Source organism: Canis lupus, chromosome 19 (assembly GCF_003254725.2).
Source record: "Canis lupus dingo isolate Sandy chromosome 19, ASM325472v2, whole genome shotgun sequence".
Classification (NCBI taxonomy): Eukaryota; Metazoa; Chordata; class Mammalia; order Carnivora; family Canidae; genus Canis; species Canis lupus.
Window position 1 is genome coordinate 12,404,621 of NC_064261.1, and position 15,138 is coordinate 12,419,758.

Genomic DNA, 15,138 nt, shown 5'->3' on the forward strand with positions numbered 1-15,138 from the left:
GCAGTTTTTAATATGTGTAAGAGAAACAGACAATTCCGCCTAATTTCATCAGAACCGTGGTTTCTCCAAAATTGAGATTGAGGTAGAAAAGAAGTAGCAAATTCTAAATTTGCAGAATCCAATAATAAAAAAATTAGTAAATTAGTAAAGTAGCAGGATCAAGGAGCCTCAGGAGGCTTATAATACAGAATTAATAAATCCAAGATGGTTTTCACAGGGCCAGTATTTATAAAGTCTTAAATTTCTACTCCTGTCCTATTTGAGAAAGCAAATTTAAGCAATTTAGGAAGCACTTTGCATTTAAGCAGAAGTAGTAAGAACAGCATGTTTGCAATTTACCACACAAACTGTGAATTTTGCTATTGTTGGGTTTTCCTTGGTGTTGAGTAAAGTTGAGTCCTTTATTCATCCTTTTTTGATTTTGAAAGTAGTGGGAAAAAAAAAAAAAGAAAGTAGTGGGGGATCCCTGGGTGGCTCAGCGGTTTAGCGCCTGTCTTTGGCCTGAGGCATGGTCCTGGATCGGGATAGGGTTGCCTGTCTTTGGCCTAAGGCATGGTCCTGGGATCAGAATCGGGTCCCGTAGGGCTCCCTGCATGGGGCCTGCTTCTCCCTCTCTCTGTGTCTCTCATGAATAAATAAAATCTTTAAAAAAAAAAAAAGAAGAAGAAGAAGAAAGTAGCTATGTTTAATGAATTATTAGAAGCTATATTGGTTGTGATGATTTTTAAGCACATTACTTAAAAATACCACAAGATATTCTTTATAATATTTTTTTAGTGAGATAAAGATGGCCCTAGAGTACACCAAAGAAATTGTTCTAGTGACTATTTTCTCAATTGACTCAAGGATGGTAATAGGTAGTTTTCATTCTAGAGGCATACAAGACAGAGCAATTCACTACATTCATTAAATGCCTGAGAGCATTACAGCTTAATTTTCTCCCTGATCCCCCAGTCCAGAAAACTTTTAGAATATCCAAAGAGCATTTACTTATATGCTTATTCTGCCTTAAGGTGGTTTAACTATAATGACATAAATTACCTGTAAATAATGGAAAATATTTCCATGTGAGATTCTGAGAATCATTATAGTCTTTTCCTGAAAAAAAAAATTATTTATGTCATAACTGAAGTGGTAAAGGAATTCTTGTATATGATTTCCTTTACAAAACCATTTGAAAGACAATCTGGAATTTATAGTGTGAAGTGACTTGAGGTTTTCAGTTGTTGAACACATAAAGGTGCAAAGAGGGTGGTGTACTTGGAGAGGTCATAGAAGCTCCACATACCCCCTGTATCTATACGTTTCCCTATATATCTATTCCATTTGCCTATTCCTGAGTTATATCCTTTATAACAATTAGTAATCTTTTTTTTAATAGCTTGAGTAAAAAACTCTCAGGTACTGAGAGCATGAATATTCTCCATGGATACTTGAAACAGAAGTTAAAGTAGATAATAAGAGCACTTTTTATTAGATGGTATATTTTTTTCCTACTGGCATTTTTAAGGTGTTGAGAACAGTGTTGGTAAAAAATTGTCTATCATAATTCTGGTTTCACTAAATTTATAGTATATTATAAATTTATATATAATATATAATTATTTAATTATATAATTAATATAGGCTAAGTCTTCATTTGTGATAAAGCAAATTGTAAACTTAATTTTTATATAGACTTCTCATCCACACATTTCTGTGCCACAAAAACACAATAAATGATTCCTTTTGTATATATCATTGATCAGTATATCTCCTACAATTACAAAAAAGAAAAAGAAGATACTGTGTTCATTTTATTCCTTAGATCAGTACAATGGAACATGAATTTTCAATAAAGGAACATGGATTTGAAGTTCAACTCAGAGAGATGGAAGACAGTAATCGAAATTCCACTGTTGAACTGAGGCATCTCTTAGTGACTCAACAGAAGGCGGCCAATAGGTGGAAAGAAGAAACAAAGAAACTTACTGAAAGTGCAGAAATTAGAATCAGTAGTCTAAAGTAAGTCCACTATTAATTGTTTGATACATTTTACGGAATAAATTATTTAACATTTAATGTCCTTGCCATAATCTTCTTGTAAAAATATCTTATATTTTTTATTCAGCAAATATTTACTGAACTGCTATGAAAAATATTAAGCATTATAAGCCCTAACTCATACTGCATATTTTTGTAAATTTTATGCATATTCCACAAAATATAATGATTTTTTTTATGAACATGACAGTTTAGAATCTTAATACTCTTTGCATATAGGTGTAACATAATAATGTTTTGTGGTTGCAATAGAATCTGATTGATTTGCAAAGCCTAAAGTATTTGCTCTGTGGCTCTTGAAGGAAATGTTTGCTGATCCTTGCCCAGAAAGTACTTGAGCTTTTATGCTGAATGCAGTGGATGCTATGAAAGGCTTTGAGCCTTTGAGTGATATGGTCAGGCTTAAGTGCTCAATAAGTCAGTTTGATTGCAGTTTGAATAATAGATTGTAGAGAGGCAAAGGATAGAAGGGAGAGGTAGACAAGTACTCTAATAATTGATATATAAAATGATTGTAACTTGGATTAGGTTTTAAAGGGTTGGAGATCATTTAAAAAAGTTTGTTGAGCCATGTTAAATATGAGCTGCCTAGAAAACATTTAAATCGGGGTATCAACTAGTCATTTAAGTCTGTAAGTTTGGAATTCAGGGAAGAGATTGTAAAGGGAGCTATAAATGTGGGAGTATTAACATACACATGATTTTAAAGTCATAGGATGAGAACATGTAGAAAGGAAGTCCAGATAAATTAGACTGTCTGAGGACTGAGTTCCAAAAGTTAAAGTCTGGGGAGATGAAAAGTCCACTGAAACAAACTGAGAAAGAATATCCAGAGAAATAAGAATCATGATAGAATGGTTTAAAAAAATTTTTTCAGGAGTATAAGCAATAATAATAGGTGATATTTACTTAGCACATGTTTGTTGTTCTAAACAACTTACATGTACTTAATTAATCTTGACAAACCTACAAAGTTGAGGACATCATATACATTTTACAGTTAGAGAAACTGAGACTGAGGGAGGTTAAGGAACTTGTTCAAAGTCACGTAGCTAAAAAAAAAAAAAAAAACAAAGTCAGGTAGCTAACAAAATGACCAGTAATGACAATATGCTCTTAACTGTTGTTTTATAAAATGCTGCTAATTGAGTAACGTTAAGACAGAGAATGGACCTTTTAGTTTGGAACTCTTTGATGGTCTTTATTAGCCATGAAAAGAGCAGTTTTGGTAGAATGCTGGAATAAAAATGTATTTAGAATGAATTTAAGAGAAGAGAATTTCTGTTTCCCGTTTAGTGGTGAGCTAGGCAATTTGACAGCGCTCCACCACAACTAAAAAAGTTAAATGAAATATAAAAAGCATCTATTAAGAGCATTAAAAGAACTAAGCAAAATAATTATTACCAATTTTGCCTTATCCCAGGAATGCTAAATTATTAAAACATTAGAAAATAAGTTACTATAATTTACCACATTAACTTTTTTAAAAAGAGAAAAATCATAAGGTGTTCCCAATAGAAACACAAAGGGCATTTGATAAAATTTGATATCCACTTAATGATATTTCAAAATGCCTCTTGGCAAATGAGGAATAGAATTTCTTTCTTTCTTTTTTTTAAAAAGATTTTATTTATTCATGAGAGACACAGAGAGAGAGAGGCTGAGACACACACAGGCAGAGGGAGAAGCAGGCTCCATGCAAGGAGCCCTTCGTGGGACCCGATCCTGGGTCCCCAGGATCACACCCTGGGCTGCAGGCGGCGCTAAACCGCTTCACCACCGGGGCTGCCCTAGAATTTGTTTAATTTTGTAAAGATATCTATTCTAAAGCAAACACTATTTTTAATGGCAAAAAAAAAAAAAAAGTAAATGTTCTTCGAAGATTGGGAAGATAACAAAGAAGTTCATTATTACCACTTCTATCAATATTTGTATGAGAAGTTCTTATCAGTGTACTGTGGCAAGAAAATTAAATAAAAGGTATACAAACTAGAAAGGAAGGAAGGAAACAGTCAATCTTCACAGGCAACATGACCGTATATATATTAAGTCCAAAATAATTAATAGATAATAGGCAAATATTCAAAAATCATTATATCTCTACATACCTGCAACAAATATTTCAAAATAAAACTTTAGTAAAATTTACAATGCACCAAAAAAACATCAAATGCTCAGGAATAAATGTAATAATGTGTTAGACTTCTATATGAGAACTGTGATTTCAGGAAGATTAAAGAAGACCTAAGTAAATAGAGACCAGGTTAATTGATCAGAACACTCAATGTTAGAAATTTGTAAACAACCTCCTCCCCCAACTATCTGTAGATTCAGTGTAATGTCAGGCAAAATCTTAGGACATGGAGCAGTATCTAAAACATATTAAGTGAAAAAAAAAAACAAAGTTTACACAGGGCATATAGTATTCTACCCTTTAAGAGGGGAAAGTGTACATGTGTTGTACATATATATACAAGCATGGTATATATAGACTATGTTCATACACATATGTGCATATTCTTTTCTTAAAAATAGATGACCAAAACAATAATTAAAATGGTTATCTATGAGGAGAGAGAAAGGAGTAAAGGATGAAGACTAAACTTCTCCGAATGAATCTTGTCCTATAAATATATAGGCTTGAAACTATATAAATGTTCTTTAATTATGTCTTAAATCAAAATTTTTTAGAACTAAAAATTGAAAGTAAAATTAAACAAATGAACTTAATTGTATAGGAAGTTCATGGCTTAACTATACAGATAAGTTATTTCAAATGACGTTAAACACAGTAATTAGACTATATCCCTAGTGAGATAAATCCTAAGGATAAAAGAAAATGTAAAAAACCATAAACTGCTTTTAGTAGTTATATCATTAGAAATAATATTGGTGTTATTATTATCCTGAAACTTATAATTATAAGATAAAGGAATTGAATAATTATATAAATGCCTTTAAGAACTGAGATTTTTATAATAAGAGGAAAGAAACTCAAAATAAATAAAACTTGTATTTCTAACTTGAAATCGGAATATTATCATGGGAACTGTACTCTTACAAACATGTATTTCCTGGCTCTGTCCACTTAAGGAACCTAGAGGCAGTGACCAGTATTCATTTGCAATGACGTATCCTAAAAGAAAACAGGACTCTAGAGAAATGATTGATTACATATCTAGGATAGGAAAATACAGTATGAGCCTAGGAAACACTTTGATGTAGCAAAAGGTAAAGGAAGGTATCAAGATTATTTGGCTCCTGTCAGAAAGACCCTGGAGCCAACTTAAGTAGGCCCCCTCTGGCTGATGTGTGAACAATTTGAACATAAAAAGAATATTTACAATAAATTGAATTATGTCAAATATATTAAAAATCCGTGACTTCAGAATGATATTAAATTTAAAAAGCCTTTGGTCACCTTTGGAAGATGCTATGGAACCAGCTCATTCTGAAAAAAGATAAAGGGGAAAATCAAGCTTTTATTGTACCCTTCCTTTACTCACCATACTTCATTGAATGCTACTTGGTCTTTCCTGCTCTAATTGCCCTTACTTCACTGGTTAGGGAATCAGTGTAGGGATTTTGCCATTTTGCTCAATGTTCTGATTATGTAACCCAGAACCAGGGAAATAACCAGAGTAGGATTATAGACACACTAGTTGTGAGACTTAAGCCAAGACTTAATGACCCTATCTGCATAAACCTCTCCTGGTTGGTGGACCATAGTGCTACTTGGGGTCTCTAGGACTTTTTCAGCAACAATGTCCAGCAATCTTGAAAATACCTGGATTTTTCCTTCCCCACTGCATGGTCACCCTGCTAACTCTTCACAGATCCCTCAAGGGAAGGCCAGAAGGAAGTATATATGGATATGTAACAGATTCCTTTTAAAGGAATCTGCAGCCCCTTCCTTTATTCAAGAGGCTTTGAGTCTGTGACCTGACTCAAGTTTGAGAAATGGTTATAGGGCTTTGACACTTTCTTATAGTGATTTAAGTCAGGCTGCAATTCACAAGACCTAGAGCTTTTCTACCTCTCCAAATCAAATGGTAGACCATCCATCTATACCAGTTTTAGGGTCACAGTGATTAACAAATCCCAAAGATCTCTGCAGATCAGACTCTCCTGATAACTACTTCAACTCTGCTGCCCATTCTAGTAATATTACCACATTTTCTTTGGAGATTTAGTCTGCTACATCACCTTTGCCATTGAAAATCCTATCATCAATGTTGAATTCAGGAAGTTCAGTTCCATGGTAGCCATTATCATTTCTGTTCCACAGTGAATAACCACTATAGAGCTCTGCAGGAATATTGGAGCAATTTTCATGACCATATTTCACACAGCCTTCGTGGAAAAAATGTCCTTGGGACCCTCTTGAAGGTCAGAGTTGAAGGATGGATGAGCTGCTTTTACCAAAAAAAAAAAAAAAAGAAAAAACCAAAAAAAAAAAAACCTCAGTCTAGCCTTCCAACCTTCCCCAGCCTTTGATAACTTGTTTACAATACTGATTCTCAAATGAGGACTACTTTATCCTTTTCTCCTTCCTCGAACATTTGTCTTGAAAATATCCAAAGACATAGGGATGATTCTGGATCTATGTACAGAGGCCGGGGATGCTGCTACACATCCTATAATACACAGAACAGCCCCTCATAACAAAGGATTTTCCAGTCAAAGATGTCAGAAGTGCTATAGGTGACAAACCTTGCTTTATACCATAACAAGAGTCTTCCTACCTTGCAATATCATTCAGTATAGGTCACCTTTGAATCCAGATTTTCTTCAACTAACCAAATGAGTCAAGATACTTGAGCTAACACACTGAATCCAGAATATCTCCTTTGTGAACCCATATCGAAAAATGTGGCCTAATCTAATTTATCTCTTCCACTGTAATACAGCACCCTTAGGATCCATTCTCTCACATACTCCCCAGGTTCTGTCTACATACAATTGACAGAATCATGTAATGATTTTTCTTCAAGGTTTAATTTTGTTGGTCATTGTCTAGAGCCTATCAAATTTGATTCTGGCTATAGATCTAGAATCAATGAAGGATGGTGAGGCAAATCCTGAAGGTGAGATTGTTACAGACTCTTCAGGCAGAGGATACTTACCTTTCCAAATAGTGAAGAAGGACTGCTTCTACTGGCAAAGGAGGTATGATAGAATTTAGGGATTCAAGGACTCAGCTTCATTGAAGTCTGTCTGAACACATGTTCCCAATTTTCAGGGAAGGAGAGACCTTGCAAGGTTGGGAATTCAGTTTGTATTTTAATTTAGCCACATATAGGATAAGACTTTGCATTTGATTATCGAAATCTTAGCTTTGCAGCCAGAGGAGATAGGCTTTCTTTTAAGGAGTCATAGTAGCTTTCAGGTCCCTAACCTAGACTTTGAGATCAGAATTTAAAACTCCGAGCTCTTTATTGTGACCCTCAAAGTTCTCCAATGTGCCTAGAAGGCCCATTATACCTTTCATTCACTAGAGTTTTATGTCCTTAACTACTTGGTCACTCAAAAACTTATCGTTTATAGGCACATGATTATATAGGTGATAATTTAAGTAACTATTTTGCCATTGTTTAGCATGGATTACCAGTGTGCCCTTTATCAGTGACCTTTAAATCTAATCAAAGCAGAGAACCAATTCTAGATAATCTAGAGTCCGAGTACTCATTCGTGAGGTTATATTCCTCTGGAACTACTTCTGGAATTGAAACCAATTCCTGTGTATCAGGGTTTATTCAGGAAAACAGAGCTACTCTAAATGGGATTTATTTGGGGGATTAAGTTTGACACGGTTGGGGGAGCTGGTAGAGAAGCCATTGCAGTGCAGTTGTTTCTGCATCTGGTGTTAGGCCCGAAGTCATTATGGGCCAGCTAAGTTCGAAGTCATGAAGATAGGCTGGATGTGAAGAAAGCAACTATAAGGACAAACTGGAACCCTGTTTTCATTTATCTCTCATCATCTCCAACACTGCCGTAGATGACGTGCAAGAAAAACTGGTGACCTTTACCATGCATCTTCACATGACTCAAGAGTCTGAAAGAGAACATCTGCCAAGAGGCAGAAGATGGATTTGCTGTAGATCCAAGTAGTGCTCCACACTAACATAGTGGCCTAACATATCAGCAGCAATGTGCGTGAGTTGCCACAGTGCCAGGTGCCCTGCCAGCCTTCAGAGACTGCTGCACAAATTTCTTTGGTCAACACCAACCCAGGACCAGGCAGGGGAGGGAATGCTGGGAAATGTGGTTCCAGCTTAGCTAAGTTGATGCAGTCCAAAGCTACCACCATGAGTTTGTCAATATTTAATTAGTAATATTGGGCAGTTCACAATGTTTATATAAGGAAATAGGAAACCATATAATATAAAAAAGACTTAAATGAACGTCAGTCTAATGATTACATTACATTTATGATAGCTATAATTTGTTGCATATATACTATTTGCCACTTTACAAACATTTAATGATCACAAAAACTTTATGAAGTAAATGCTGGAGTATTCCCTGTATTAGAGTTCTCCAGAGAAACAGAACTAATAGGGTGTGTGTGTGTGTGTGTGTGTGTGTGTGTATGTGTGTGTAAAGGTTTACTTTAAGGAATTGGCTCATGTGATTGTGGAGCTTAGCAAGTTTAAGGTTTTTCTGAGGAAAAAAACTAACAAGCTAGAGACTTAGCAAGGAGTTTCACTTTGAGTCCAAAGACATTCAGGCTGGAGACCTGAAGAGCAATTGTTACTGTTCAAGTCTAAAGGCCGCCTCTTACAGAATTCCCTCTTGTTTGGGAGAAGTCAACTTTTTGTTCTGGTAGGCCATCAATTAATTGTATCAGGTCCACCCACATTATAGAAGGCATTCTGCTTTACTCAAAGTCCAATGATTTAAATGTAAATCTCATCTAAAACACTTACAGAAACATCTAGAGTAATACTTGATTAAACATCTGGGCACCACACCCCAAACAAATTGACACATAAAATTAACCATCACACTCTCCATTTTACACATGAGGAAACTCTAGACTTTAAAAAATAATTTTAGATTTGAAAAAACTCTGGAAATAGACTTTTCCTAAGTTAGCTGCCTACACTTTGATAGCAAATCCTGACTTGAACTGACAGGAGGCTATTTATGGTATAGATATATCTGTGTGTGCACAACATACCCATCTACACGTATATACAGATACAAACATATTTCAATTATTGTGCCTATTCATATGTTTTACTGAGAAATATTTGTGACTGTTGTAATCTCTATCCTACTCTAAACCTGTAAAATATTTCTCTTGGATGTCTTAGGTTTTGCTATATTATATATGTAACTTGCACACACCAGCTAATTACTCCCAGTAAGTTACTTATAGTGAATGTGTTTTATTTTAGTTTGTATTTTCTGAAGTATCAAGCAAAGTACTTTGCCAAAATGAAGCACATAGAATATAGAATGTAATTGCCTTGAGTCTGTCAAAATAGTTTGAACACAAACCTGTCTATTGCTTTCATCTGGGCTAGAAAGATTGTTAAGGCCCTTACAACTTATGAGTTCAGGAATAGTACTTGATTTTTTTAAAAATAATTCACCCAAATTATATACACGTTTTATTATCAAGGAATTTTTACATGATTCCCTTGAATTATCCTGTTATTACATAGGAGTCTATGAGTTGTAAGATCATCCATATTTTTGAAAGGATATTTTATTAGTTCAGGAAGATCAAATAATGTCTTCAAAAATTATAGATATCTTAAGCTTTAAGTTTTTTGATCTTAGATTCTGTACATTTATGTTTTAATATATAGGATTAAATATATTTGACCAGTAAACACTCTAATTTATGCAACAAATGCCCTGTAAACTGAATTCTTACATCTGAGATGCTCTCATTCATGCTTTTATCTTTTTTTTTTAAGATTTTATTTATTAAAAAAAAAAAGATTTTATTTATTTATTCATGAGAGAGAGAGGCAGAAACATAGGCAGAGAGAGAAGCAGACTCCATGCAGGGAGCCCGATGTGGGACTCGATCCCAGGACCGCAGGATCACACCCTGGGCCGAAGGCAGGCATTCAACTACTGAGCCACCCAGGTGTCCCTCATTCATGCTTTTAAAATAACCTGTAAAGTAAGTGCTCTGGGAAGAAAAATTTGTATAGTTGTTTTCAATTATAGATAAATCATTAGTCTCACAAATTATTTTTCCTCCAAAACATAAATTGAGGCAAAACACAAAATAGAGGTGTCCCCACATGTGGTATGCACAAAACATCAAAACAGAGTGAAGATGAAAAAAGAACAGTAGACTTGAATCACCTTAGAGGAAGATGGAGAACACACTGGTGACATAAAACCAGATGGGCTATAATCATAAAAAGAAATTGAGTGAAATACTTTTTTAGTAAAAATATGCAGAATAAATCTGAAAACATGAAACTTTAGTAGCTGTAGTTATTTTTCTTTTTTTGCTGCTGCCAATTAGTATTTTTTTTAAGTTTTTATTTTAATTCCTATTCTTTAACATACAGGATTATATTAGTTTCAGGTATACAATATAGTGATTCAACAATTCCATACAGCATCTGATGCTCTCACCATGACAAGTGCACTCCTTAATCCCCATCGTTTATTTAACTCAACCCGCTACTCCTCTCCTCTCTGGTAACCCTCAGTTTGTTCTCTGTAATTGAGTCTGTTTCTTGGTTTGTCTCTCTCTTTTTTCCCTTTGCTCATTTGTTTGTTTCTTAAATTCTACATACGAGTGAAATCGTATGGTATTTGTCTTTCTGTGACCAACATGTTTCACTTAGCATTATACGCCCTAGCTCCATCCATGTCATTATAAATAGCAAGATTTCATTCTTTTTATGGCTGAGTAATATTCCATTATATATATGCATATGTGTATATACAGATATATACTACATCTTCTTTATCCATTCATCAGTTGATGGACACTCAGACTGCTTCTGTATCTTGGCTATGGTAAATAATGCTGCTATATACAGGGGTGCATACATCTCTTTGAGCTAGTGTTTTTTGTATTTGGGGGAAAACTCAGTGGTGTAATTGCTGAATCATAGGGTAATTCTATTTTTAACTTCTTGAGGAATCTCCATACTGTTTTCTAGAGTGGCTGCACCAGTTTGTGTTCCGACCAACAGTGCATGAGTCATCTTTATTCTCCACATCCTCGTCAACACCTGTTTCTTGTGTTGTTGATTTTAGCCATCTGACGGGTGTGAGGGGTAGCTGTGGTTATTTGATATAATCAATTCCTTTGATATCTACTGATAATAAAGTGATACTGGATTGAAAAGTCATCTATCTTTTGGTAAAACTCTTCCTAATGAGCTTATTCAGGATAACAAAAGGCTTCTTTGAATGCTCAAAATTTAGTTTTCAATATTGAGAAACATAACAGATTTTAGGAGTAAACATTGATCTGGCATGAGAGTTGAAGGTGGGAAATACACTGCAGAAGATCCAAAGCTCAGCAGTGAATAACAATTTTGGAGGAACATGTTTGCTGAAACATAAAGATACTGGTAACCAAAAATTAATAGTAAATGACATCTTTAATGATTCCTGGTTTGTAAACTCTATAATAGCAAATGTTTAATGAAATATATCTACTTATTTTTTAAGATGCAACAAATCTTAACACTAAAAGATAATAAATGTGGATATCTAAGAAAAATATCACAAAAGAGAGTTCTTATTTAATCATGTTATGGAATACCATTTCCACAGAGTTGATTTTCACTTACTCTTCTCTGTTCAAGAGTTTCATTACCCACTTTGTTCCTGAATTACTAATTTCTTCTCCTGAAGCTTTCAGTGTAGTCCATTTGGGGAGCGGTGGGGAGAAAAAGAAACCATAACTTTAAGATCGTACATACAGCTGCTACAAGAATGCTAATAGCATTTTTCCTAATTGTCCCCAAATGGAAATGCAGATGCCCATTAGCAATACACTGGATAATGGAATTTATTTTTATTACTCTATATTATCCTGACACACCTAGACTTTCCTTTTTCTAGTATATTCCTAAAATTAGAATTGTTGAGTCATAAGACATGCATATTTTCAACCTTAGTAGAAAATGCCTCACTGTTTCCCAAAATAATTGTAGCTATTTACATTCTTGCAAGCAATATATGAGAATTTCTGATAATCCTCATCTTCACTCAGTGAATGAAGTCAGATGTGTTAAATTGGGCAACTCTAATGACTGCTAGTCTCTCATTGTAGTTTTAGCTTGCAATTCTCATATTTCTGCTAAAGTTGACCATCTTTTTATATGTTTATTGGCCTTTTGAACTTTTATTCTGTGAAGTGTCTCTTCAGGTCTTTTAACCATTTCTCTATTGAGTTTAACTTTTTTTCAGGTGTTGCAAATATCTTTTCCCATTCTGTGGCTAATCATTTCTCTCCTCTAGCTCCTCTGTTTTAATAAAGAGAAGTTCTTAATTTTAATGGAGTCATGTTTATTTCTTTGGTTTTATGGTGACTGCTTTGTGTGTCTTATTTTAATGACTTCCTTTCTATCCTGGACTCTAAAGATACTCTTTCATCCTGCCAAAAGCTTTACAATTTTACCTTCAACATTTTTATCATTTTTTAATCTGGAATTGATTTTGTGTACAGGGTAAGGTAGAAATCTAGTAACCGTTCATCCCTGCAACCTTTAATGACAAACTTGTCATTTCGTCACTACTTTGCAGTATCTCCTTTTCATAATTTGTGTCCATATGTGTGTGTCTGTTTCTGAACTTACTTATGTTTGACTGGTCTGTCCTGTGTCAATACCATACTGCTGTGTTCATTATATCTTTAGAAGACACTTTTGAAAACAAATACAAGATTAGATAAGTGACTTGATATCTGATAAAACTATTCCTCTTATTCAGTTTTTCAAAAATACCTGTTGTTGGCTATGGACATTTCCATATGGCATATTCAAATTGTGTTCTTACATCCCATAAAGAAATGTGATGAGATTTTGATTGGAATTACATTGAATCTATAAGTAAATTTTTTTTAAGATTTTATTTATTTATTCATGAGAGACACACAGAGAGAGGCAGAGACACAGGCAGAGGGAGAAGCAGGCTCCCTGCAGGGACCTTGATACGGGACTCGATCCCAGCACCCTGGGATCACGACCTGAGCCAAAGGCAGATACTCAACCACTGAGCCACCCAGTCGTCCCAAATCTATAAGTAAATTTGAATCAAGTTAACATAATTTAAAATTCTAAAGATTCCAGTTTTTTGGACATGAATCTCTCCATTTGTTTACATCTTTTTTAATACCTCTCAATAAGGTTTATTAATTTCTTTGTACAAGCCTTACACGTCTGTTAGATTTAGTTGGTATTTTTAGTATTCAATATTTTTATATTATAAATCATATCTCTCATTTAGTTTTCTGACCTTTGCTTGTATAAAGAAATAGAAATGCTTTTTGATACCAAAAATCTTGTACAATACAAAAAGCTGTAGATTCTTTTCGATTTTTCCTTTCAGCAGCATTATTGTGATATGATTTGCATACCATGTAACTCATTCTGTTAAGCATACAATTCACTGATTTATAGTAACTTTACAAAGTGGTGCAAGCATCACTTCAATCAGGTTTCAGCACATTTCTATCAAACCACAAAATCTTTCTCTTTGCTAGGAGTACCAACTTCCTATTTCTGGCAATCAATAATCTACTTGCTGACTCTATAGATTTGCCTATTCTGGACATTTCCTTTACATGGAATCACATATTTTATGCATCTAGATTTCTTTCCCTTAGCATAATGTTTCTGAGACTCATCCATATTGTGTCATAGATCAGTATTGAGTATGTTTTTATTGATGAGTCAGTGGAATGGGTATATACCACATTTTGTTTATCCACTCACCAATTGATGGGCCTTTGGATTGATTCCATTTTTTCTTTTAATTGTGGCAAAGTATACATATAATATTTACCATCTTAGCCATTTCTAGCATACATTTCAGTATTAGTACATTAGTATTAATATTAGTATTAGTACATTAGTATTAGTATTAAGTACATTCACTTTGTTATGTTACCATCACAACCCATCCTTCTCTGGAACTTCTTTTCATCTTGAAAATTGGAAACTCCATATGTATTAAACTAAACCAAATTAAACTCCCCCTCCCCCAGCCCCTGACAACCACCATCTCACCTCTGTCTTTATGACCTTGACTCCTCTAAGTACCTCATACACGTGGAAGCACATGGTATTCATTACCCCTGTGACTGGCCTCTTTCACCCAACACAAAGTCCCCAAGGCTCACCCATGTTGTAGTGTGTGCCAGAATTTCCTTATCTTTTAAGGTTGATAAGAATGGACTTTCTTTTTGTTTTTTATATACTTCGCAGCTTTTTTGTCTCTTTTCTCACATTACTGTCTTATGTTTAGTTGATTTTTTTTATGAAACTTTGAGTTCCTGTCACGTTTCTTTTTGTGTATGCCTTATAGCTATTTTCTTTGTGATTACCGTGGAGATTACATGTAACATCCTAAAAGTTCTAACACTCTAATTTGAGTTTATACCAGTTTAACTTTAGTAACATACAAAAACTCTGATCCTGGGACACCTGGGTAGCTGAGCGTCTGCCTTTGGCTCAGGGCATGATCCTGGGGTCCCAGGATTGAGTCCCACATCGGGCTCCCTGTGTGGAGCCTGCTTCTCCCTCTGCCTGTGTTTCTGCCTCTCTCTGTATGTGTCTCTCATAAGTAAATAAATAAAATCTTTTTTAAAAAGTCTGATCTTTTATAACTCTGTCCCCACTCCTTTCAGTTGTTGATGTCACAAAATTATGCCTTTATGATTGTGTCCAAAAAATTTTTCAAAACTCATTAGTCTCCTATATTATATAGAAAACAAAATGTAACTCTTTTTGTTTTCTACCTGGTTTAAGATACTAATACATTGTTTAAAAAGCAATTAGTCTAGAAGCCAGTATTGTTGCAACTTTGGTTCATAACTGTACATTTTGTTTTCTGTAATTTAAGAAATTAAGGCATGTGTTGGATTTTGTTTACATA

General features: G+C 34.5%; 1 protein-coding gene and 1 long non-coding RNA gene across 11 annotated transcripts in view; one reads left to right on the forward strand and one right to left on the reverse strand.

Annotated features, from left to right (window-relative positions):
* Nucleotides 1–15,138, forward strand: part of SCLT1 (sodium channel and clathrin linker 1) — a 178,018-nt gene that overhangs the window by 124,589 nt on the left and 38,291 nt on the right. For 5 of the 7 annotated variants that reach the window (XR_004807007.2, XM_049097251.1, XM_025420618.3 and 2 more), the window contains one exon: nt 1,808–2,004. Coding sequence is in view for 6 of the 7 variants with exons in the window: in XM_049097251.1 (XP_048953208.1) it covers nt 1,808–2,004 (197 nt within the window). In the remaining variant the exon portion in view is untranslated. Of the gene's footprint in view, nt 1–1,807; nt 2,005–15,138 lie in introns of those variants that run through there. The other 2 variants (XM_025420622.3, XM_035702209.2) reach the window with 1 other exon arrangement.
* LOC118351501 (uncharacterized) overlaps nt 1–15,138 on the reverse strand; it is a 45,121-nt gene that overhangs the window by 6,543 nt on the left and 23,440 nt on the right. For 2 of the 4 annotated variants that reach the window (XR_007403879.1, XR_007403880.1), the window contains exons 2-3: nt 11,829–11,892; nt 10,375–10,420 (exon numbers count right to left, since the gene is read on the reverse strand). The exons of 1 other annotated variant lie outside the window; for it this stretch is intronic. This is a non-coding gene — a long non-coding RNA (uncharacterized LOC118351501). The remainder of the gene's footprint in view (nt 1–10,374; nt 10,421–11,828; nt 11,893–15,138) is intronic. One more of the 4 variants, XR_007403878.1, reaches the window with a different exon arrangement.